The sequence below is a fragment of the Eleutherodactylus coqui genome, chromosome 6 (assembly GCF_035609145.1).
Source record: "Eleutherodactylus coqui strain aEleCoq1 chromosome 6, aEleCoq1.hap1, whole genome shotgun sequence".
Lineage (NCBI taxonomy): Eukaryota > Metazoa > Chordata > Amphibia > Anura > Eleutherodactylidae > Eleutherodactylus > Eleutherodactylus coqui.
The window spans coordinates 150,018,249-150,044,505 of NC_089842.1; the positions used below are offsets into that span (position 1 = coordinate 150,018,249).

At 44.8% G+C, this 26,257-nt stretch overlaps 1 protein-coding gene across 3 annotated transcripts in view; it reads right to left on the reverse strand.

Moving 5' to 3' along the window:
• Positions 1 to 26,257, reverse strand: part of WDR25 (WD repeat domain 25) — a 121,286-nt gene that overhangs the window by 92,572 nt on the left and 2,457 nt on the right. For all 3 annotated transcript variants that reach the window (XM_066607955.1, XM_066607954.1, XM_066607956.1), the window contains exon 2: positions 23,159 to 23,788. In XM_066607955.1, the coding sequence (XP_066464052.1) occupies positions 23,159 to 23,764 (606 nt within the window). In that variant the 5' untranslated portion in view covers positions 23,765 to 23,788. The remainder of the gene's footprint in view (positions 1 to 23,158; positions 23,789 to 26,257) is intronic.

Here is a 26,257-nt window from a genome sequence, read left to right on the forward strand (position 1 = left end):
CTCTTATCCTATTTTTAATTAGGGAAAGATAGGAAAAGGGAGACCAAGTTCTAGCGTAGTGTCGCCCTTTTCAGGGCAGTTACTCTGCTTGCTCATTCAGATATACTGTAGTTTAGGACATTATACGGTTCAGTTAGTTTTTTTTTATATAATTTGATTACTAATAACATTGAGATTTGAATCAAAGGATACAGTACAATTTTTTTGTGAATTTCTAAAACATTTTTGTGGCTGAGACTATATATTTTGGCCTGTGGGGGGCATTTATTCCTGATATTATGTAAGCTTATGGTTGAATCTTAGTCACATTCCCATTGATGATAGACCAGGAGCTGCTGCAGGAAAGTACGCAACAGGCGGCTGAACTTTATTAGCCATCAGATAACATAGCAATCTGAAATAAAAAAAAGGAATAATACAAATAAAGTTTCCTTTTTGATGTTCTGTTTATTTTTTTGGTGCTCCTATTTAAATATAGTTTAACAGCGGTGTATTGCAGGGGCAGATACAGTACTGAAGATTCTAGAATTCAGTAGGACCACATCAGATGCTAGTTGATTTTTTCTCTAGTAGCCAAGCAACAAAATCCATAGATATCAACAGGAAAAACAAAATCAGTTTATGCAGCTCGAGAGTTAGAGAAACAGCTTAACCCTCTGTACTACAGGGTTTCCATAACTTTTATTCACTTCTATAGGAGTTACGGACACAACATAAGATGTCCACTCGACAGTTTCCTGTAGCTCCTACCCATCTTGTACAATGGAGTATTACCATTGCAGCCATGATTGGCCAATATGTGAATAACCTGTAAAGCAGATGTCCACCTTTTTACATTTTATATGTAGATGTCTCGGTATACATACATTACTTATCCTATAGCATAAGTAATAATGTACGTATATACACATTTACTCCACGAGCAGAATAGTGAGTGCATAGTACAATACAGGTTGTCCCCACTGGAGCTCGCATGTGCTGTGTTTTGGCCGACCATGCTCCTGCCCCTGAGGTCAGTGTATCCGCCACCGGCCTGCCAGCTGAGCTGTGACTGTGGCTGACGGGGGCCTCCCATCTCCCCTCACCAGCTCCCGAAGCGCCAGACCATACTCTTCTCGCTGCCAGGACCTGAAGGGGGAGCGCACCCTGCAGCGAATCACAAAAAGGGGGCGTCACCTGGCTGCCAAACTGCCTTGGCCTGGTGGACACCCACCAGTTTCGGTGGTATCAAGATACAATTATACCAAGTATTTGGACAACCCTATCAGTAGAATGGATCAGGTCTTATATCATATGTCCTAAACCATGCTACTTAAGATGCAGACCCTTGGAAGGTATCAGCCACAGTTTGTGATGGGAACTGCACGCTATTGGATATGCAGGTTATACCGCTGCACACAAACTGTCTATCACGAAGTACAATGCATCAGTCCCTCTACAATGGCGCAAGGAGCGACATCATTGAACAGTTGAACAATGGAAGAAGATTCTATGGAGGGAAGAATCACATTACTCCATCTTCAAATCAGATGTATGTACCCGGGTGTGGAGAATCCTGGGGGAACACCTTTAACCTGAGTGCGTTGTGCCAACAGTTAAGTACAGTGGAGGTTCTGTTATGGTCTGGGGATATTTTACATGGCATGGTCTCGGTATGTTTGTTGTAGTGACAAGAACCATGAACCATGAGGTGTACCTTGACATTCTAGACAATAACGTGCTGCTGACAATGTGACAATACTCTGGTAATGGTAAGCAATACTTCCAACAAGACTAAACACCTTGTCATAAATCCAACGCTGTTTTATGTTGGTGTGAAGATATGGATGCTCCACGATTAGACTGGCCTATACGGAGTCCGACCTGAACCCTACTGAACATCTCTGGGATGAACTGGAACGCCAGGTCAGGAAATATGAGCATCAATTATCTTATCGTTTGCAGGATGAATAGAGGGAAATACCAGCTGAAGAAGTGTAGTAAAGGTTTGGATACTCTGCGTGGCATACTTTCTAAAATGTCATTAGGACCAAAAGGAGCCCTACTTTTGATTCCTACTGTTGGTAGGATAGTGTACTTCTCACTTTTTTAACTCTACATTCTGAAAAGTTTTGTAACTTCTAAAATATACTTTGTGTTTCAGTTTCTTACCATGGTTAAGATTCTTTCTTGCTGCCATTGAATGGAAACATTCTTCAACGGCCAAAACTCATCCTGGTCCCCACACATGAAAACACCTAATTACATTTCTACATAGATTGTTGATTACAGCCATGTATAATTATAACCTGGTAGAGTCACTCTTTAGAGTCAGAATTTCACTTCTCTTTTGACGCTGTCAACGAATGTGAATATAAACTAATTAGACATTACCATGATTGCCCTGAGAGTGAAAATCAAAATACCACGCATCATAATTAAATGACTGGCTGTCACTGGAGATGAACGGCTCACGGCACATTTGTCAGTTCAGCCTTAATAATCTGTATATTTATTGCTCACATAGACGTTTCCTTGTTGACCAACATCAATCAGCCAGGTTTGGAGGAGCTTTGAATATCATAAATAGGGAATTGCATTATAAGCAATTCCCTATCATTGGAACCGCTTCCATTATGGGTAGGAGTCACTGAGTAAATAAGCAGGGCTTTAGTTGCTTTCACCGGTACCCAAACTTCCCCCACCCTCCCTCCACCTGTTCCTCATGTAGTGACAAGTGGTCCATTCATTGGGACGATGGTACCTGAAAGGAACTGTGAGGGAATCTCTAAGGCACCCAGTGAGGCCTATGGAGCACTACTGAGGCCAGTCCAACAAAAAGTAGTTTGTAAGATTTGCGCTAAATTACAAGTTGCTCACCGCTTTCTATGTTTGTTTATAGCTCATCATTTACGCCATTTTCCCTTTACTCCAATTACTAAATGTGGTCTAAATTATACATCCAGTGAGACTACAACCACTTTTCCAGTCACTTTTCAAAACGGACAAGGAAAGAAGTTATTATTTGGCGCCCAGAACCAGCAAAAACAAAGCCGCCATTGCATTCCTAGTTCTCCTGCATAGTTCATGCAATGACACAGGAGCGCCATACTTTGGCCATGATGCCATTACAAAATGAACCCCTATTCATACATCCCATTAGGATAGATAGACTTCATAGGGAGGGATTCCCCTGCTTGGGATTCCCCCAGATGTCAGCTGGAAGAGGCGCTGTGATACATTCATGCATTACGTGGAGGACCATTCCCCAGAGATAACAGCGATCCCACCTGCTTCTAAGGAGCTGTCTTCAGAAGAAATCCCTTTTACAGATCAGGCACAACTGACATTTCCAGATAAAAAACATGTAAAATCTCCAAATTACACAACAATTTCTGTAACCATGACAACAGCATCGCCGAAGCACTACAAAGATATTGTTCCATCATGGCAGTTCTATGTGGCATATGGTCATATCGGAGGCACGTTCCCGCATATTCATTATGCATTTCCATTTTACTTCAGGCAAATACAATACAATATTAACCCATAAAGTTCCAGAGCCAACGATCATGTGGCCAGAATCTCCAATCATGGAGTTGGGGCAATAAGCTATAACATTATAAGGTGGGAATAACCATTTATCTAATGAACCAGGAAATTAAGGACTACTCTTCTCCTCATTGTAGTCCAGGATGCTCAGGGTGAAGTTTTACTACCACCCAAATATGAAGATGAGCAGGGAATTGTGGGAGAAATGGTAAGCGGAGATGAATATGAACGTGTCAGCGATCATCACTAATTCATGCTGCAGCGGTAGCTACAATCTATGGCACCGCATGGAGCCGCCCGTAATTCAAAAGGGGACCCCCTCTGCATTTGTGACATAAAGGGTTAAATATTTAGTATCAGACTTTCCTTGGTGTCATAAATCTCTTTACAACCGCTTCTTTTTTCGGATTATGTCAGGAACATGGCAGTGCAGAACATATGTTTGCATCTTGCTATAGCCGTGTACTCCTCTACTCGCTTACCGCTTGGTCTGTCTTCATACATTTCAAACACTTGTGAAACTTGGACCGCCATATGGTACCAACAAACCGCACTGACAAGATGTGTTAATCAAGCGGAACATATAGTTGACAGCAAGGAGATGTGGTCCTTAACCGTTTGTGCTCCTTCGCCGCTTTACATAGGATTTATTCTATAAGAGATGCGATTGGACTAAGGCTATCCCCCATAGACAAGGATTAGAGCAGTGCTCATGCATGTACGCCATTGCTCCATTCACCCAATGAAATCAGGATGCGTTGTTCTCGTGACCGCTGGTAGTCCCAGCTGTCAGGACCCCATCAATCTATAGATATTGGTGGGATATTCCTTTAATTTGAAACGTCCTATTATTTCATCTTCAATCTCCAAGACCAAATGTAACCCACTAACATATTCCTTAACTTACCTTTGAGACCCCTTGATAAAATTTACCAATACTCTCTTGGGGCATCTTCTGGCAAGAGCTAAACTCTTAATCCATCCATTACGGAGATAAACATCACAATGGTTACTCAGCTATATTATATAGGAGAACTAGTGGCAATTTGTAGCCGATTATTCCAGAAAATTTGCGTGGGGGCTAGAAATATAAGCCTTACCTCAAAAATAAGCCCTAGCTAAACTACATGAAAAAAAAAACAGCAATACTCACCTAGGCGACGGCATCCGAGTCCCTCACGCTGGTCTCCGACAGGCTGTTGTGTCCTCAGCGTTGACACACCCACTCTCTTTCTGGTGATGGGGCTTTCAATACCCCGCCTCCAGCAAGGGAGTGCTGTGATTGGATTATGAGCGCCGCTGGCTCAGCCAATCAGAGCTGGCACTCGATCATTCACAGCCATTCATTAAATGGCATCATTCACTGAATGGTTGTGCAACGGAGCCCATGATCCAATCACAGCAATCCCTTGCTGGAGGCGGGGCATTCAAAGCTCCGTCACCAGAAAGAGAATGTCAATGCAGAGGACATGGCAGCCTGCCGCAGTGCCTAAGACCAGCGCAAGGAACTCAGACGCTGCCGGCTATAAAACTCCCCAGGAAATAAGACACTGTGCCTCTTTTGGGGCAAAAATTGACATAGGACAGGGTCTTATTTTCGGGAAACACGGTATTATAGGTGACTTAGCAGCTCCAGGTTTGCTAGGCAGCTGTTTGTATTTTTAATTCCAATGCCTCTTAGTATTTTAATTTAGTTCAATAAAAATTACATTTTAATGAGGGTAGTCAACCAGGGTGTTTCTTGCCCTTTGGGCAATTTTGGTGTTAATTATAGTTAATAAGTCCGATGTTTACCCTGAGGCACTTTTTGTATACTTTATGGATTTATATACCTTCAATCCCTCTCATCTTGCTACTCTACATCATTTCTAACTTAACCCCTTAGTGACCAAGCCTGTTTGCGCCTTAATGATTACGCCGAATTTTGGAAATCTGACGTGTCACTTTAACATAAAATAACTCCGTAAAGGCTCTGCATATCCAAGTGATTCTGACACTGGTTTTTCGCCACATGTTGTACTTCATTTAGGTAGTAAAAATAGACCGATAGAATTTGTGTATATTTATTAAAAGCACCAAAATTGGGAAAATTTTGAAAAGTGGCATTTTTTTCACATTTTCAACTGCAATATGTCAACTATGTGCAAACATACTGTACAATTTTTTGCTGATATTTATATTTCCATCTGTTTACTCTATTCTGGACACACATTGGAAAAACTAACGTTTTTTTTTAACCATTTAGGAGACGTACAAATTTAACATTAATTATTAACATTTTGAGGAACACTTTGTTTTCCTGCACCAAGCCAAGATTGCAAAGGCTCATAGATGTCAGAATGATAGATACCCCCCCAAATGACCCCATTAAAAAAAAAATACACAGTTGAATGTATTCATTGAGGGGGGTCATGAGTATTTTGATCCCACAGTTTCTTTTCAGCAATTAATGCAATTTAGAGAAGAAAATATATATTTTTGCAAATATGTAATTTAAAAGACAGGATTTTTTTCTATAATGAACATGATAATGAGGATTTACACCCCAAAATGGATACCCCTGATTGCCCTGTGTTCAGAAACATACCCATTGTTGCCCTAATCTTGTGTCAGTATGCACAACGGGGCCCTAACCGAAAGGAGCAGCCGGTGGCTTCCAGAACAGACATTTTGCTTGAAGGTGATTTAGGCCCCATTTCTCACTTGTAGAGCCCTTCAGCTGCCAAAACGATGGGGAACCCCCACAAATGACCCCATTTTAAAAACTAGACCCCTTAATGAGTTCATCTAGGGGTGTACTGTGTGTTTTTACCCCAGAGTTTTTGAATGAATCTGAGCAAAGCAGAAGGAAAAAATTACAATTTTCATTTTTTTGTCATTTTTGTGTCATTTTAAAAAACAGGGTTTTTTTGTACAGCACACATATGAATGAAGACTGTCACCCCAAAATAGATACCCACATTTGTCCAGTGTTCAGAAACATACACATTGTAGCCCTAATTTTACGTCTGTATGCAGAACGGCGCTGAAACCGAAAGGAGCATTAAACGGCGATCACTTGATCGAGGACCGCTCACCGCGGTCATCAGTCAGTGTTCCAGGCTCTCAGCTACCTGTAGTACCCAGGAGCAAGGAGACTTTAAAATTTCCTGGGCCCTCCCCAGCTTCTGCGCTCGTGTCCGTCACTCTGCAGATGGGTGCATGCGCCGAAGTTGGGGAAAGGTCCGAGGATAAAGATCCCGTCAGGAAACATCGGAGGCTTTAGATAAGTAATTTCACCTCCCCACACGGATTGGATCCGCGATGGGAGGTGAAACTTTAAAGTTTGGTAGCCAGAAGCAGGGAGATTTTAAATTACCCTGGCAATCTACGGCTTTTGCACATTCATCTGCCATTTTGGCGGCGGGCACATGTGCAGAAGCCGTGGTGAGCTCTGCGGGGACCTTAGGTGTGCAAAAAAGGTGTTGCTACTTAGCATCAGCCATTTCTCTTCCTTTCTGCTGTCCTTAACAGAGGATCATCCAGTTATCATGGAGGTAACTGCTATAAGGGTCCTGCTGAACGGCCATTTTTATATGGTCTCAGGTATAACCTTTCTATTGCTTCAGTTTATTATTATTACTCTATGGAGCGCCTTTTTGCTGATTTCTTCAGCAGGTCTGTAGTCACCCAGCTTTCCTAGAAACAGACAGAACTAAGTGCTGAACGGCTACGTGTAACAGCATAGAGTGGAATGGCAGGAGGGCTTATGTTTATGGAGGATTTGGGGGATTTTAGGGTGAAATGGTCTTGTATTGCTAGTTTTATACAGGATCTGCTGGAGAGGATATCCAGGACTGTACACATACTGCCAACTAGAGGAAGAAACCCAGGCCAAGATTTTGTACCACCACCACACAAGACAACCGGAGCTGAGGAAGCTTGTGTTGCCATGACAACAAGGATCAGACATCAATAAAAGACATGTAAAGACAAAAGTACTAAAAAAAGGCTTTTTTCATCATTTTTACATAGTCAATGAACAGCATTAAACTACACGGTTAGCAGGGGGTCTGCGAAATCACAGGGGTCCCTTCAAGATGTGTGAAGAAGGGGAGAGAGACGCAGTTACCTTGACTCCTCTTACGTGAATAGATAAAAAGGTGAAGCACGGTTTCATTCAAGTTTTATTTCAGAGACCATACTAGTATTACAACTAGTAGCCGAAGGCACTTGTCAATTCAGCAGAAATCTCTTCCCTGTCCTGGTAGTTTGCTACAAAGTATCAGTGCAGGTTCAATCAAAAGGGTAACCATGTGGTGGCGCTGTGTCCTCCAGACCAAAAGTTGTGCTTTGCAGCGCCTCTAAGAGGAGGGTTCTAAGCAAGGGCCGCCTTTTAATCAGTTAAGGACCACCCAACAAAAATATACAGGCGGTGATCGCAGGGGGTTTATAGAGTGGGCTTGGGATTGCTGTAGGTAATGGTTTAGATTTTGACGTCAAATACTTCGGTGCCCCATTGTCCGTCCCCCCAACACAAATGCTGAGTGCCACTTGGGTCACATGGCAGCTCAAAGTCTAGGGAAGGCTCCAAGGTCTGCCGTGTATTTCAGTCTATCACCACAACTTTAAATGGTGTATTCTCCAGGACACAGCTGAGCAGCTCCTGCAGCAATGGCATCAGCTTCAGCTGCATACATCCAGCGTATGTCAGTGGGAACCCTGGCAACAGTACTCACATACAGGGCGCCATGATGTCAGGAATTGGAGACGGTGACGCTGTGGCCTGGGATAGGCTACAGCAGTCACCTGAATTCCACTAGATGTACATACCAGGAGCCGACATCGGGGGCAGGAGCTATTCATCTGTGTCCCAGAAGGCTGAAGTGTGGAGAGTGTAACCTATTGCTTTAATTTTACGCTAGGCTCAGCATACAGAAGATTTTTTGTTGTGACCTCTTTTAGCGCTTAAGCAGAGCTTAATAGACTAGTGTTAAAAATGCTATATACTACAATACTATAGTTTAATAATTTCTACAATATACTGCAATACTTAAGTACCAAAGTATTGCAGTATATTGTAGAAATTATTCAATTAGTGCAAGTTCAAGCCCATGGGGACTAAAAAAAAAAAGACAAATGTAAGTTGAATACAGTTTTTAAAAATATTAAAAAAATATTAAAAGTTAAACCCTCATTTTAAAAAAAATAAAGCAAACATAATTGGTCCAAACTATTAAAATATAAAAATTATTTGTCCTACTTGGCGAATCTCGCAAGGAAAAAAAAAAAAAAAACATACATAATACCAGAATTGCATTTTTGGAATGGTAGGAATAAAACTAGAAGTCAACCCGCAAAAAACAAGGTCTCATACAGCAACAGAAAAAAAAAAGTTATGGGTCTCAGAATATAGCAAGTTTTTTGTTTTTTTAAAAAGGTGCTTTAATTTATTTTTTTAACTGGTAACAGAAATATTCGGACCCTACGTCTGGGTTCACACAGGGCGTAAATCTCGAAGAATGACTGCAGCGGTACTACACAGAAATACCACAAGATTTCTGCGGCAGAAATGCAGCTTCCAAACTCGCGCCGAACTCTGTATGGGTTTTGAAGCAGCTTCGCCGCCTGCATTTTGCTGCGGCCATCTCTCCCCATAGAAAGGAGAGAGGCTGCAGCGGAGACGGCGATAAAATTGACATTGCGTGGCTTTGAATTCCACGTGGCATGTCAGCTTCAGCACGGCTTGGCCGCAACGGCTTTTCTGCAGCGTGTTGACGAAATTTTTGCAAATCTCGCCCACTCTGCTGCTTTATCCTGGGATTAAAATTGACGGTGGAATTTCTTTGCAAAAAGTCTGTACGGAAATTCCGCCCCGTGTGAACCCAGCCTAATAGTTTTCAGCTTCAAGAATGTTTCCATTCACTGACAGCAAGCTACAATTAAAAAAAAAAAAAGGAATTAAAAAACACAGCATATTAGAAAGCTGCCCTAACGAATATAACCCTTTGGCTGCTGCAGTAAAATCAATACTGGTAAGAACTTAAGACTCGAGGAGCAATTGAAGCGTGACGCCGCCATGTGGCAGCATGTAGCCTTGGCGGTCCTCATACCTGATTCCTTGGCCCTGATCATAGCCTTGCATTCCATTCGCTAATTGCAGGAAAATATAGCTTCATTGTCATTTCATAAACAAGCCGAAGATTTGCATACGTCTGCGAACAAAGCCATCAAATGTGACACATTGACTGGCAGTCGCGGATCCTCCTTGGCATGATCTAAGGGCATAATTGAGCCTCCTCCGAGAGTTATAATAATGGTCTGTTTTAATTATGTTTGGAAATCCTCTGCTATCATTTCTAGATTATGGAGCTCAAAATTAATGAAGTCTGCCCTTGTTTGTTAAACAGACGCGGAGGCTTCAGTACCAATAATGGCTTTTTAAGCCGGGCCTCTCAGAAGTAAATTACATGTCAGCAAAGATGTTCAAGAGATGGGTTAGCCTGGGTGACTTGCAAATGTATTCAGCCCCTCGAAAAAGTTAAGACTTGTTGTGAATACACAAAAACCCCTCCCAAAAGGTGTGAAGCTGGGAGAGACTTCTGGTCCTTTTACACGGGCCAATTATTAAAAGGTTTTAAAACAAATCTGCTGACAAGTAATGAATTACGAGAACTCGTGGACATTTTAGGGGGTTGAATATTTTTGCAAACCTCTATATAGATATTGCCCATAGCAACCAATCACAGAGCATCTTTTCATTTTGTATTCCGCTCTTGCAGCTGTGCTGCAATTAGTAGTCGTCAGTGCCAGCATTGGTGGGGTGGGGGGTTGGCAAAGTGGGCATTTGCTCCGGACCCCCATCGCCAAAGAGGCCCTTTTCAAGTGCTGCCGCTACTACTGTACTTAGTAAATAAAGATAATTATCACACTTTCATTACCGTTATTTACCAAGTGAGCCACTAAAAATCAGCGGCCACGAGAAGTTTGTACATTTTTAATTTTGCCCCCTGGCAGGTAGTGCAGGCCTGTAATAAGGTCTAAGACTAATTTCACATGGGTGAGTGTGATATTAGGACGTGAAACTTGGCCCTATATCGCGCTTGCCAACATATGATGTCACCATAGATGAAAGGCGTTTGTGCTAAAACCGCTTTGCATCACTTCGGGTTGGTTGCTGCGTCGGATTGCTTCCCATTGTTTTCAATGGGTAAACCCTGCATCGCACTAATGTGCACCTCGCACGTCGTGCCAATCCAATTGAAAACAATGGTCGATGTGAAGCGTTCCAAGGGAACACCCAAGGATAGGAAATGCTGCAATTTTTTTCCCATGCCATGATGCAGAAAAAATAGAAGGGGGGAAAAAAATGTTAAATTTGTTCATGTGTATGGCCCCATTCTAAAGAATGGGGTTCATATTTGTGCAACTTGCAACGCACAATTCTCGCTCGATTTTCTTGGCTATGTGAAAACAGATATATTCATACGAGTAGCAGCATCAGATCTTTCTCATGCGGATTTCAATGGAAGGTGATGTCCAAGTAGAACTACCCATTAGGGAATGGCTGCTGGCATCTCTGATGGAAACACCATGAGTGGACCATCCCTTTAAAGTTTCCTCCGTTATTTTCGTGGAGCCGCATGTACAGAGAAGTCACGGTGTGTCACCAATAGTTAACACTCAAAACTGACATTTCACTTTTCCAATGCATTTTTTTTTTTAAATGAAAGCCCGATTGGTTGCTATTGAAAACGGGTTAAAAGCTTGTCCAAGATGGTTTAGGCACAGTCGTACAGTGTACACAGCCATTGTGTAGACAGAACCAAGTCCCACTACACTACAGCCCAACCCAAAATAAAGAAGCAGCAAAGTTGACACCAGGGTAGATGTATTCATAATGGGCTTCTTTGCCATAGCAACCAGCAAAATGGCATAAGTCATTTTTATAGTCCTTGAAAATTAAAAGCCATAACCCGATTGGCTGCTATGGGGAACTCCAAGGCCATGCGCAAATTATGTCCGAATTACACCGATGCAAAAACATAGGTGGGAAGAAAAAGAAGGAGGACAGCACACAAACGCAATATGTGATGCTGCACCATGGGGCAGACAGCAGGGTCGACTTACCTCCCCGAATCCTGCACACGTTCAAGACGGAGCCCAAATTTCATCATTTAGAACGAACAATTATCGTACACTTTCACTCAACTGAATGATTATCATTCCATATTAAGAAAATCTAAATATAAGCCCTAGCCCAAAATTAAGCTCTGGCTACACTACATTGGGGGGGGGGGGGGGGGGGAAGCAATACTCACCTAGCAGATGCTGTCTGGGTCATTCAGTGCTGGAGCGCCGCAGCCCAGCAGCAGGGACGTCATTAAATGGCTGTGATTAGTTCATAGAGCACCGCCTCAATCACTTGCTGAAGGCGGGGTATTGAAGCCCCATCACCAGCAAGAGATGCTCCCTCAGTGTTGAGGACTACACAGAAGCCTGCCGGAGCACCGCAGCCCAGCAGGAGGAACCCGAACGGCGCCTGCTGGATGAGTATAAGACACACCCCGAAAATAAGATCCATGTTCCTCTTTTGGTGCAAAAATCAATATAAGACAGTGTCTTATTTTCAGGGAAACACGGTACCAGCCTGTTATTACTGTGTAGCATCATTTGCGAAGTTTGATGAAGATCCACCCAGTGGGCACACAATTTTAAAGGGTCACTTCAGCGAAAAACACATTTTAGAACGTCCGCCCCCTTCACCTGATTACCTGTCACACTCTGGAGGTCTACTTTGTGTGTTCCGAAGACTTTCATGGTCAGACCATCTGAGAAGCAAGAGGCTGGGAGATTCAGATAGAGAGAAACAACTAAGCAATGTAACGCTAGCTCTTATATATACTGGGGTATAGCTACATAGTAAAGGAATAAGAAAAAAAAAATTACTAGTTGGACCTTTTAATGAAAAAGGTTGCATCTCTACGTGAAAACTATCCAGCCGTCCACCAGTAAGTGTGACATCAGCGGAACGCGTCCGTACAACTTTTCATACAAAGTCATCGGAAATCCACTCAGAGCAAGCACAGAACTGGACGTCTCACCGCCGACTTGTGGGAGATTCTGCGCAAATGTTTGCAATGTTATTCCTAGCAATGGTTATCGACCCCGAAACCAGGCGATACAGCGCGACGATGTTCTTTCTGTGAGAGCATGCAAACTGTATGGAAAGTGATGGTTTCATGGAGTCTTTAGTGATGAAGCCGCCTTCCATCTATCGGGAACAGTTACCAAACGTAATGTGAGAATCGGAAGGAAAACCCTCATGTCTACGTGGAGCATATGTCGACTCCCCCAAGGTGAATGGGATTTGCGCCATAACCTGTAGGAAAGTGTGTGGCCCCTTCTATGCCCATGAGGAAACAATTCCGGGGAATTCGTACCTGGACGCTACAGATATGGCTTCTGCCACAGCCGGAACAGGAAAACCCGGGTTTCACCTCCCAACAGATCGGGGCACCCCCACTCCCCTATTCTCACAATGAAGTCAGAGGGGAGCTCAACAGGTGACTACCAAACAGATGGATTGGCCGTGCCTGTGGTGATACTAGTGAGCTTCTTCCTTGGTCTCCACGCTCCCTGGACCTTACACCTTGTGATGTTTATCTCTGGGGGAGTGTTAGAATCTACATGCCCCCTGACCACCCACCATGCAGGATCTGTGGCATCACAGAAGGCATCACATCAGTCAGTCGTGATCCGCTACATGTATGGCAGAACTTGACTGTAGGTCCGCTGTGTGCGGAGTGACAAAGGGGGTCACACTGATCACTTCTGATGTGGAAACATTTTGATGCTGTGCAAACAACGTTTTTGGAGTTTCTGTTTCCATTGATACCAAATGTATATATCGGAACATCATTAGACATGGGTTATAAGAGTCTCAAATCAGGAAGACCCTTTGTTATAACTTTAATACGTGGAGTAAATTTATGAAAAAGTAATGTAAATGTGTTGGTCGCATCAAAAATAGGATATTTTAGGAGCAAGGAAGGACAATAGGATATGGGCCAAAAACAGAGACTGTCCCTCCAAAAAAGGATGGGGGGGGCAACTGGGGAAGTTTGAACACGAAAAACTTTCATGCACCCACTAATAATCCAGAACACGGATACATCACCATTGTATTTTAGCAAGCAGTGCCCTCTTGTGGTAGAGAGTAAGCAGTTCCATCGACATAGATATCTAATCTGTGGCAAATGAAGTGTATACTTTATTACACAACATGTATAAAAGAGGGTAGGAGGTGGTCTTGGTGTGGCTTTAACCCCTTAAGGACCAGACATCTTTTAGGGATTTTACCCATGTGGTGATTTTACTGCCCTATTGTTTTTTCTTTTAGTTACCAAAGTTATTTTTACTGCGGGTTTTTTTTTCGTGACATATAGCGCCATTTTTTAATATCTTTTTCTTGGAGGGAAAAAATTAGACAAAATATATATATTTTTTAACATTTATAGTTTTTTTTTTTTTTTAAATGAGTATATTTAAAGGGGTTGTCCCGCGGCAGCAAGTGGGTCTATACACTTCTGTATGGCCATAATAATGCACTTTGTAATGTACATTGTGCATTAATTATGAGCCATACAGAAGTTATAAAAAGTTTTATACTTACCTGCTCCGTTGCTAGCGTCCTCGTTCCCATGGAGCCGACTAATTTTCGCCCTCCGATGGCCAAATTAGCCGCGCTTGCGCAGTCCAGGTCTTCTCCTGTTCTCTATGGGGCTCCGTGTAGCTCCGCCCCGTCACGTAACGATTCCAGCCAATCAGGAGGCTGGAATCGGCAATGGACCGCACAGAAGAGCTGCGGTCCACGGAGGAAGAGGATTCCGGCGGCCATCTTCACAGGTAAGTAGAGAAGTCACCGGAGCGCAGGGATTAAGGTAAGCGCTCCGGTAAGCTTTCTGTACGTCCCTGCATCGGGGTTGTCTCGCGCCGAACGGGGGGGGGGGGGTTGAAAAAAAAAAAAAACCGTCTCGGCGCGGGACAACCCCTTTAAGCTAAAATAAAGTATGGGAACGGGTTTCTCATTTTGTTTCGGACGTTTTGATATATAATATGTATGGTTTTGGATTACAGGGTGCATACGGCGACGGTTTTGGTTGGTGTCGCCCTTGGGTCATTTTCTTTTTTTGTATATTTTCTTATTTGTTTCTGTAATTTTTGTCTTACCTATTATTGCAACTATTTTTTTACCATCTATGACATCATATAAGACCTCTGAGGGACATTCACATTGTCTTTTTTTTATTACACACTTTTCCACTGTAGCTGGGACATTCATAGGAGCCTCAGTTACAGGGACACATCTCCTCTAGTGACCTTAGTCATTGGCTAATTGGAGCCTGCTAAAACGCTGCAGCTCTGCTGTTAGGCTGGGTTCACACAGGGCGGATTTGCCGCGGAAATTCTGTGCGGAATTTCGCCGCAGCAAATCCGTATGCGGCCGCTAATCCCGGGATTAGCCAGCCATGAGGACGAGATTTCTCAGAAATCTCGTCCACACGGGACGGCAAATCCGCTGCGGCTAAGCCGGCAGAAGCCGCTGCTGTGGCGCGGATTTGTCGGCCGCAGCATGTTCATTTCTTTTTTTACGCTGTGGCCACGCTCTCCACTATGGGAGCGCCAGCCGCAGCGGGAGGTTTTGCAGCAGTTTTGCAGCGGCGGAAATCTCGCGGTTTTTCGCTGCGGCCAAACCGCGAGATTTCCGCCAAGAATCCGCCCTGTGAGAACCTGTAACAGTAACAGGGGAACCCGGCGGTCACATGACTGCCGACTTGCGTAGTGGAAGAAGCACTTCCACTTTCATTTCTTGATTGCTATGCACCTGGGAGAGAAGGCGGCAGAAGTGGTAAAAAAAAAAAAATAAATAAAAATCATTTTTTCCTTCTCCTCTGGGTTCTCAGCTTTGATTAACAGCTGACAACCCAGCCTACTCCAGGAGCAGAGGCTTTAATCCCGTGCTGTATTTCTGCCATCGCGCAGGATTAAAGCCCAGAACAAAGTGCTTTATATTTACCGCTCTTGGTCCTTAAGGGGTTGAGTACCATAATCCCCTTCCACCACTTGGCACCCTAAAGTCCAGTAAAGGTGGTCTTTAGTTACAGTGCCCGGCCTCCTGCACTTTTCTGGAAACCAAGGCATTATTATACAGTTGCAAGAAAACGTGAGTAAACCCTTTAGAATTACCTGGATTTCTGCATGGGTAACTAATAAAACGTCGTCTGATTGTTATCCAAGTCACTATAAGGCTTGGTTCACAAGGGACGGATTTCCAGCAGAATTCTTGCGGATTGGCCGCACTGAAAATCCGCGAGAATTCCGCAGCTGCATTTCCGTTGCGGCCATCTCTCCCCATAGAGAGGAGAGAGGCCGCTGCGGAGAAAAAAAAGGAAATTACATGCTGCGTGTGGATGAGATTTTTGCAAAATCTCGTCCACTTTGCTGGCTAATCCCAGGATTAGGAGCCGCATGCGGAATTTCAGTGCAGACAATCTGCACGGAAATTCCGCAGCAAATCTGTCCTGTGTGAACGCAGCATAAGGCCTCGTTCAAACGAGCGTGCTTTTAGTGCATTATAGGCGCATCCATTAGAACCAATGGTTTCCTATAGAACTGTTAAGATGAAGGAATTTTAGATGCGCAAAAAGCTCGCACCTCACAAAGATAGAACATGCGACTGCAATGCCCGCATCTAAGGTCCATGGTGTGAGAAAAGATAGGACCTGACCTATCTTTGGTGCGAGCTGCACAGGAGTTTCCATAGACTCCTATGGGAGCTGGATAACACACACCACGCAGCTCCAGATGATGTGAACTGGCAATTTCACTGCTAATTAAGATGGAGAGTTTCTGTAGCTGCCATTAACTTCTAAGGACACAAAATATGCCATTCAAGTCTCAGATAGGAATACCCATTCAATGGGCAAAGCACCTGTAACCCCCACACTTCCAATTTCATCTCCTTAAGGCCGCTTTCACACGGGCACCAAAATCGCACAATTTTCTCGCGATGCGACAGTGCTACAAATCGCATGTATGTGAAGCCCACGCTTTCCAATGGGATCCTTCACACTAGCGATGTTTTGTAGGCTGCTACATTGCGAGGAAAAAAATGCTGGTTGCTAAATATTGCCCTAGCTGCATTAAAAAACAAAAACCCATCACCTAACAGCCGCTGTCCGGTCCGCCGCACTTCTCCTCATAGGTCCCCGACACTTGTTTAAAGTCTTCTGCCAGCGCTTCCTGGATTGGAGGATCAAAATCCCCACCTCCAGGAAGCGCTAACTGTGATTAGTTCTCGAGCACCGCAGCTCATCCAGTCAGAGCTACTGCTTGATGAACCAATCACAATCATTCATTGAATGGCTGTGATTGGTTCATCGAGCGCTGGCTCTGATTCGCTGAGCTGTGGTGCCCAAGAACCAATCAGAGGCAGGGTTTTTCAAACCCCTGACCAGGAAGCCTTGCCTGATGGCTTTAGATAAGTGTCGGGGACTGCAGAGAAGATGTGCGGCAGATATGACAGCTGCTGTTAGGTGATGTTTTTTGGGTTTTTTTATGCAGTTATGGGTAATTTTCAGGATAGGGCTTATATTTCAAGCCTTCCCCTCCCAAAAATCCCAGCAAAAGAGCACTACAAAGCCGTGCTACTTTGTAGCAACACAAAATGGCGGTATTGCACAGAACAACGATCAATGCAGACATCCAGGCAATGCCCAAAGGTTCACTTACTTTTCTCGAAGCTGTAATTACATAGGCAATACTTTTAGGAGATGTAGGTTCTAGACTGCAGCCTTGCTGGAAGGTAACTGCACTCCTCAGCATGTAAACAAGTTTAATATTATCAATTCTGTCTTAAGGCATCTTTATATGGGAAAGTTATTGTCATTATAGTCGCTCACAATAGTTGCTAAAGTGAAAAAACAAATATTTGTGTTCACTTCATCGATTTCTTGATCACTTAAAGAATTGTTAGGAGCATTTACATGGGCCGAAATATTGCTTGTCATCTAGTTTGGAGGCATGAAGTTCCCTGGCGGGCATGTATAATAAATTTCAACCCCTCCCCAACACATTCTCATTGGTTGCGGACTCCAGTGAATGCATAAATACAGCCTCCCTAAAAAAAAAAAAAAACCCTCAGCATGCAGATCCATCTCAGGCAGATATGGAAATTATTAGAGGTGTGGCATGATTAGATGAACGGTCTTGCCACGTGAGGCCCATAAAAGGCTCTCAGAGGCTCCTTGTGTGTAGTGACCTCTTTTTCAGCTTGTCTGGAGCTTGTTGACCACTAGACGCCTCTACGACGCAGAAAATAAATTTCACCCAGTTAACAGTCTGATAGGGGTGCATTATTGGAATGGGAGAAGCTGGATGGTTGTATCTATGAATTGCCGCCACCTGGGCTGTTCTGACCAGACTGTGAGAACGTCAATGGATGTGTGAAGGCACACAAGGTGACTGGGTTCAGGATGCCCTCCACCAGTAGAGAGGATCATCTGATTGTCTGACAAGCACGAGCAGCTCCAACTGTTTCATTGTCCGCCATCCAGAGACAGGTGACACCACTGTTATAGGCCCCTGTGTCTATTGGAACCATTTCTAGGGTATTGGTCTCACAGCACCCATTACATGTGTTGGTGGATGTCAAAGACAGTACATCAGTTTGCAATGTTGCATTGAACAAGAAAACTGGACCGCCATAGAGTAGAACCAGGTTGTCTTCAGCGATGAAGCTAGGTTTATTTTGTCTAGAGAACTAGGGAGGAGCGCCTTTGCTGTGGAGCAGCACACTGCCCCCACTGCTGGTGTGATGGTCTGGGGGGCATCACATACAACAGTCAGTCCCCCGTAGTAGTGGTACGAGGGACAATGACAGCTCAGCGATATGTTCAGGACATCCTGCAGCCACATGTGTTCCTCTCATGGCAGCTTCCGTGAGCATTGTCCAGTATGATAATGCTCAGCCGCACACACAAGAAAGGGGGGGGGGGGGGGGGTCACAGGAATGTCTTCGCAACACTGTCAGACGTCCGTGGCTGCGCAGTTGCAAGATTTAGTGCCAACAGAACATGTATGGGACCATCTGGGATGCCAACTTTGACAGACTACAAGTGTGCACAATGTAGAGGCTCAATTACTGCAAATGTGGAGTGATATGCTGCAGGATACCATACAGAACCTGGAGGCCTCCATGCTCACCCGTATCACATCTTGCATCCAAGCTAGAGGCGGTACAACAGGGTACTAGAGGCTCCATGCCCACCCGTGTCACATCTTTCATCAAAGCTAGAGGCAGCCCAAAAGGTTACTAGGGCCTCCATGCCCATCCATATCACTCCTTGTATCTAAGTTAGAGCAGTACAACAAGGTACTAGATCCTCCATGTCCCCCGTATCACATCTTGCATCCAAGCTAGAGGCGGTACAACAGGGTACTAGAGCCTCCGTGCCCACCCGTATCACATTTTGTATCCAAGCTAGAGGCGGCAAAACAGGGTACAAGAGCCTCCATGCCCGCTCATATCACATCTTGTATTCAAGCTAGAGGTGGTACAACAGGGTATTAGAGCCTCCATACCCACCCGTATCACATCTTGCATCCAAGCTAGAGGCGGTACAACAGGGTACTAGAGCTTCCATGCCCGCCCGTATCACAGCTAGAGCAGTGCGAAGTACTAAAGCCTCCATGCCCGCCTATATCACACCTTGCATCTAAGCTAGATGCAGCACGATAGGGTACTAAAGCCTCCATGCTCACCCGTATCACACCTTGTAAACAGCTAGAGGCGGTAAAACAGGGTACTAGAGCCTCTATGCCATCCCGTATCACAGCTAGAGCAGTACAAAGTACTAGGGCCTCCATGACCGCCTATATCACACCTTGCATCTAAGTTAGATGCAGCACAATGGGGTACTAGAGCCTCCATAACCACCCGTATCACATTTTGTATCCAAGCTAGAGGCGGTAAAAGAGGGTACTAGAGTTTCCATGCCCACTCATATCACATCTTGTATCCAAGCTAGAAGTGGTACAACAAAATACTAGAGCCTCTATGCCAACCTGTATCACAGCTAGAGCAGTACAGCAGAGTACTAGAGCCTCCATGCCTGCTGTATCACATCTTGTACCCAAGCTAGAGCCGGTACAACAGGGTACTAGAGCCTCCATGCCTGACCAGATCACATCTTGTATCCAAGCTATAGGCGGTACAACAGGGTACTAGAGCCTCCATGCCTACCCGTATCACATCTTGTATCCAAGCTAGAGGTGGTACAACAGGGTACTAGAGCCTCCATGCCTACCCGTATCACATCTTGTATCCAAGCTAGAGGTGGTACAACAGGGTACTAGAGCCTCCATGCTGGCCCGTATCACATCTTGTATCCAAGCTAGAGGTGGTACAACAGGGTACTAGAGCCTCCATGCTGGCCCGTATCACATCTTGTATCCAAGCTAGAGGTGGTACAACAGGGTACTAGAGCCTCCATGCCTGCCCGTATCACATCTTGTATACAAGCTAGAGCAATGCAACAGGGTACTAGAGCCTCCATGCCCCTCGTATCACATCTTGTATCCAAGCTAGAGGCAGTACAACAGGGTACTAGAGCCTCCATGTCGCCCGTATCACATCTTGTATCCAAGCTAGAGGCGGTACAACTGGGTACTAGAGCCTCCCTACAAGTGTTCTGTTTTCAGTGATAAATTATCCTTTTGCTGCAATATTTTAATCACTAACTTCTACAATCTTAAACGTTACAATCACACACAAAGTATCATTTGACAATTACTTTTAGGGCATGGATTTTTTTTTTTTTTTACAATGAGTGTACATGCCAGTGGTTTTCTAGTCAATATTTGCTTCTACAGTCTCTCGCTGGACCAAAACCAGCCCAAGATCGTAGATGATGACCGGCAGACACTATTCATTTGAAGATCAATCACACACTTGTGTATTTCCACGAACTAAGGTTAGGTGGAGGTGGGGTGGGGGAAAAGGAGGGGGTCAAATTATTAATCAGAGCTCAGTAGGAGGCACAAACCAAACAAATGCACAGCATATTTTTAGGGGTCCTACATGAGGTGACTAGGGACTGAATTCTCACTCATCACCCAGCGGGTGGTTCGGTTTATACAGAAGAACTATCGTTTACGCTCGCTCTATTAAGAGACTATTCAGTGGGTACTTTTCCTTTGTAAAGCCACCCTTAGGCTAGAGCGACTTTGGCTGGGACACAGGTTGCATGGCCGAAGCCTGCAGAGTAGCCCTATGACCTCGCGGTGTGGTCGCACTGCAGTTCACAAATAGCCACAAGCCGCAAATACCAAGGAGTTATCTTTGCAATCTGCTAGTCACAATCCCGACTACCTGCAAAGCTGCTGCATTGGTTTATTAGATTGTGAGGCTGCAGGGCTCCATTGTCTCCTGTGTCGCAGCCAAAGTCACTGTGTAGTCCTAGTTTTAAAGGCGATCTACAGAATTCAGAAATATCTAATTTCTTCCAGAAAAAGTGCCATCCCAATCCGTGGTTTGTGTCTGCTATTGGAGGCTTGTTCCATTGAAGTGAAGCAGACTGATACGCAATGCCACACACAACCTGCGGACAAGTGTGGTGCTATTAATGGAAAAAGTATCCATGTTTTAGTAATGCATAATAACCTCTTTAACCGTTTGCAATCCAATTTTAGATTCAGGGTTTCCTAGGGGGTTTTCTCTTTCTGCCATTATACAAGGGCGCCATCTGCCTGCTAGAGCTAGAACTGCGGTATGGGACATGCTGGAGTGTGTAAATTGGTATTCCAATCTAAAGGTGTTTTTACAGGGATGACCTGTCGAGCGCAAGATGACAACAGGTCATCACAGCGATAATCGTTCCCATGCTTTTACACGGGAACGATTATTGCTAGTGAATGGAAGACGAATGGACCGAGGATTGTTCCGGCCACCCACCTCCATTCATTGTAAGCAGGTAGTCGTTCATAAGTGACTGCCGGTTTACATGGGCCAATTCAACATTCGTTTTTCTGCATGCAGAAACTGAACAACGAATGTTAAGCGAACAACTTGTCGTTCAGTCGCTGCATGCATTTACACTGAATGATAATCGCTCATATTCTTGCTGGGTCACGGGAATCGGAACGATGCATCGCCCCGTGTAAAAGCAGCTTTAGGCTTTCATGGCACATACACAAGCGAGGGTCTTACAGGTGGCTTAGACTTCCAGGTAACTTCTAAGAGCCCCGTGTGGCGCATAGTGTTAGGGCAGCAGAAATGCAGTACTAAGCTCTCGCTCACGACCTGAAGGTTGCAGGGTCAATCCCCTTCCATCCTTCCGAGGTCGGTAAAATGAGTAACCGGCTTACTGGGTGTAAAAGATGGCAATGGCAAACCACCTCGCAAAAACAGTCTGCCAAGTAAATGATGTGACGTCACCCGAGGGGTCAGTTGTTTACCTTTATCTACTCAAACATAATTTTGATAGTCATAGCAGCAATAAAACAGAATAGAATTAATTTGCTGTAAGTGTTTGTTATATGGCTAATGGCACTTGTCGCATGGTAGCCCTAACAATTTTCTCTTTGCCTTCCCCTACTACTCCTACTAGTTTATAAAAGTGCATCGCTCATCATTTCACATAGATGGCGAACGGAATATGGGGACGAAATTCACGTCCCCATATCGCGATTTCCCATTTGAAGTTCGCCTTACAGATTGTACTGTTAAAACACATTTATCATATAACCTATAAATGACTAGAACTACCCTTTAAATAGGCACATATGTCATTTTATACATACACACTAGAGATGAGCGAGCATACTCGCTAAGGACAATTACTCGATCGAGCATTGTCCTTAGCGAGTATCTCCCCGATCAGGAGAAAAGATTCGGCTGCCGGCGCGGGTGACAGGTGAGTTGCGGCCATGAGCAGGGGGGAGAGAGGGAGAGAGAGATCTCCCCTCCGTTCCTCTCTGCTCTCCCCCGCCGCTGGCAGCCGAATCTTTGCTCCAGAACGGGCAGGTACTCGCTAAGGGCAATGCTCGATCAAGCAATTGCCCTTAGCGAGTATACTCGCTCATCTCTAATACACACACATAATATAACTACCTATACAATGTATTTTTAAAGTGGTTGTACCAGGATCACAAGTTATCGTCTATAACTTGCTGATCGGGGGGAGTCTCACCCCGGAGACCCTCGCCAGTTCACCAATCTTGAGAAAAATGGACCCATTGCGGGGTCCATTTTTCTCGCGCACTGACGTTAGAAGGAACGCAGTTGGTGCTCCATTCATGACAATGGGCCGGATGGAAATAGCCAAGCACTTGTCACTTGGCTATCTCCGCAGTCCCATTGTAAGTGAATGGAGTGTTGGCAAGCAGTGCTCCATTCAGTCTCCTCCTTCCTTGTTGGGGAAGCAGTAAGCCTGCAGTGAGGAGGACAGGGGAACAAGGTGGCCCCGTTCTTGAGATTGGTGTGGGTCTCAACGGTGAGACCCTCACTGATCAGCAAGATATCCCCTATCCTGTGAATAGGGAATAACTTGTGATCCGGGTACAACTCTCGAAGTACCATTGTTACCTTGCACGTTCCGTCCATGGATGCAGAGAGCAGTAAATGGCTGCACTGCTTTACCGGACACCATTGAACCCCATTAACTGGGCCCGCATGCTCCGTCAGGTGAAAGATGACTTTTTTAGGAATCCCACTGCTGCTGTACTTTAAGGGTAAGTGAGGCCCAAGGTAATCAGAGACTCTGTAGATACTCCTTGCGGAGCGACCTATGAGGTCATCTGGCGTTACTGGCGTGTCACTTCCAATCTCTGCAGCCATATTGGATTGCTCCTGCCTCAGTCGTTTAGGAACGTAAGGCTTCACCACCCCCCCACCGCTGGGCTCTGGTCGCTTCTGAGGGGGCAAAACTGATGCGTCCATTGTGGAATTCCTCAGTCCCGTGTTTCTAGGATTAGAACTGTGTGCCGGGTAGCGGTCTGTCTGACTGAAGTCTTTGCCAAACAATGAGGATCCCACCAAGGGGGCCAGGCTGGTGGGGTGCAGAGTAGTGTCACTTTCTGGCTGGTGCTGCAAAAGATGTATGGAAGGAGCTTTAACAGCTTCAGGCATATTGGGGTGTCGGCCGTCTTCTGTATCCGAATCGGAGTCATCATAAGCCACTAACGAGTTCATTTTGGAAGATGAGAAGGAAGGTTCCTGGATGAAAACAGACACAAAGGGGACATTCATAAAAGCCTTTACAACAGTTTCTGGTGTTAATAAGTCACATATTTTTCTGCAAGTGAGGATTTGCTCCACAATTTGCAACTTTTTGGCTCTTTGCACTGCTATAACCAATTTTAAAAGTAGGCGGGGCTTGCAGGAGGGGGTGTGGCTGCAAAATTAACATATTTATGTATAAATTTACATCAGAAATCGGCACAAACTATACCTGAAATGTCGGACCTGGCATACATTTCAGTGTAGGCGCATGGAGGTGCCAAGAAGCACCTCATATAGTGTACGATGAGGCGTGAACTCTTCATATATTAGGCACATTGTGTTGCGGGAAGAATCCTTTTAAGACCATAGTTTAAAATGCCAGTCTCAGAAAAATTTCCCCAAAGTTACATAAGTATACATATATAGTATATACATTGTGGGGCAGATTTATGAAACGGTCTAAAAGAAAAACCATCTTTGTTGCCTGTGGCAACCAATCACACAGCAGCTTTCATTTTTCAAGCTCACAAAAGGAACTGGAAGCTGGGATCAGCTGCAATGGGGAACAAAGACCGGTTTCTTTAACCCTTTCCAATCCACTGTCTGACCTCTGAAGACATTATGATTTAAGGTTGGACAGCTCCGATGTTGGAAGATGTCCGTCGGGGTTCTCTTACTGTATACTGCCAGCCTCTCTGCTGTCAGAGCCTATCCAACGTGTCACCTCATGCAGTACTGACTTTAGCCAGCAGATAGCGCCGTTGTATAATGGCAGAAAAAGAGTAAGCCCCCTAGGAAAAGCAGGATACAAATTGGATTGGAAAGATTTAAGCAGGGGCTTTTCACACACGATCTCTGTGTGTTGAGAGAAGCACAAAAATAGCACGGGAAAAACAAACACATTTTTTCTAATAGGCGCATTTACACGCGTAGTTTTTCTGTCGCAGCGCTGCAAGAATAAGAGAAGTAAGAGAAAAATTGTAGTTGTCCTATTTTTTGGGAGATTCCATTGAATAATCGGCCATTCTTTCTTATGGGAGAAACATCCCATGTGAGCGCTTGCATTTCTGTTTCTGTAGGGAATAATGGGCGATATTTACACATGAAGATCACAAGTGCAGCGATACGAGTGTGATGAGATTTTCCAGAAAAACACATTACACTTGCATAAAAATTGCGGGTTTGCAAGTGTGATATCGGTCCGAGTTTCTCACCTATGTAAATGCACCCTTAGGCTGGGTTCACGCAGGGCGGATTTGCCGTGGTTTTGTCGCGGCAAAACCGCCTGCGGCCGCTAATCTCGGGATTAGCCAGCCATGTGGACGAGGTTTCTCAGAAATCTCGTCCACACGGGGCGGCTAATCCGCTGCGGTAAATCCAGTTGAAACCGCGGCTGTGGAAGCAGCATGTCTATTTACCTTTTCTTTTTTGTTTATTTCCGCCGTGGCCGCGCTCTCCTCTATGGGAGCGCCGGCCGCAACGGAAAAACAAGCGGCCAGGCCGCTTCAAAGCCGCCGCGGCTTAAACCGCGGCGGTTCTCCCGGCGGAAATCTCGCGGTTTTTGCTGCGGCCAAACCGTAAGATTTCCGACGGGAATCCGCCCTGTGTGAACCCAGCCTTATGCAGTTCCATAAATCTCCCCTTGTACCATACACATACAGTAAAATTAATGCGACTTCACATGTTGCCGATTTGCTGCACAATTTGTTGCTGATTTTGGCGCAGATTTCATCCTTTCAATTGAATTCAAATCTGCTGCAGATCTGCACCAAAGTCCACAACAAAATCTGCACCAAATCAGCAATGTGTGAATACAGCCTTAAAGGGGTTTTCCAGTTAAATACTATTGATGACCTATCATCAGGATAGTTCATCAATAGTTGATTGTCCGGGGTCCGTCGCTCGGGACCCCGACCAATCAGCTGTGCGAGCACAAGCTGTCAGCGCCAAAATAACAGAGGTTGGCACGAAAGCCTCCGCAACGACTTCTGTGTAGTGGCCGGCACTTGTAACTGCAGGCAAGGCTCCAATTGAAATCAACAGGAGCCGTGCCTGCAGTTACAAGCACCGGCCACGACATGTGAGGTCAACACAGAGGCTTCCACTCCGATCTCTGTTATTGCGGCGCTGACAGCATACAGACCCTGGACGATCAACTATTGATGACCTATCCTGATGATAGGTTATCAATAGTATTTCCACGGAAAACCCCTTTAATGCAAATGAGAAGATGCAACAATACCTCTGCAGGGCCACCTATTGGAAGTCAGCATTCCTGCAAGGCAATGTTAGACTCTTTAAAAAAGTCTTGTAACAATCACTAACCAAGCCATGAACCTACTGCACACTGATGAGCGGAATGCTGCCTTCCAATAGGTGGCGCTGCAGAAGTATTGTTCCATCTTTCATTTGCATATTTCCCAGAAGAGCCTGCATGGCCTTATAAAAGTCTGCTCACACCTT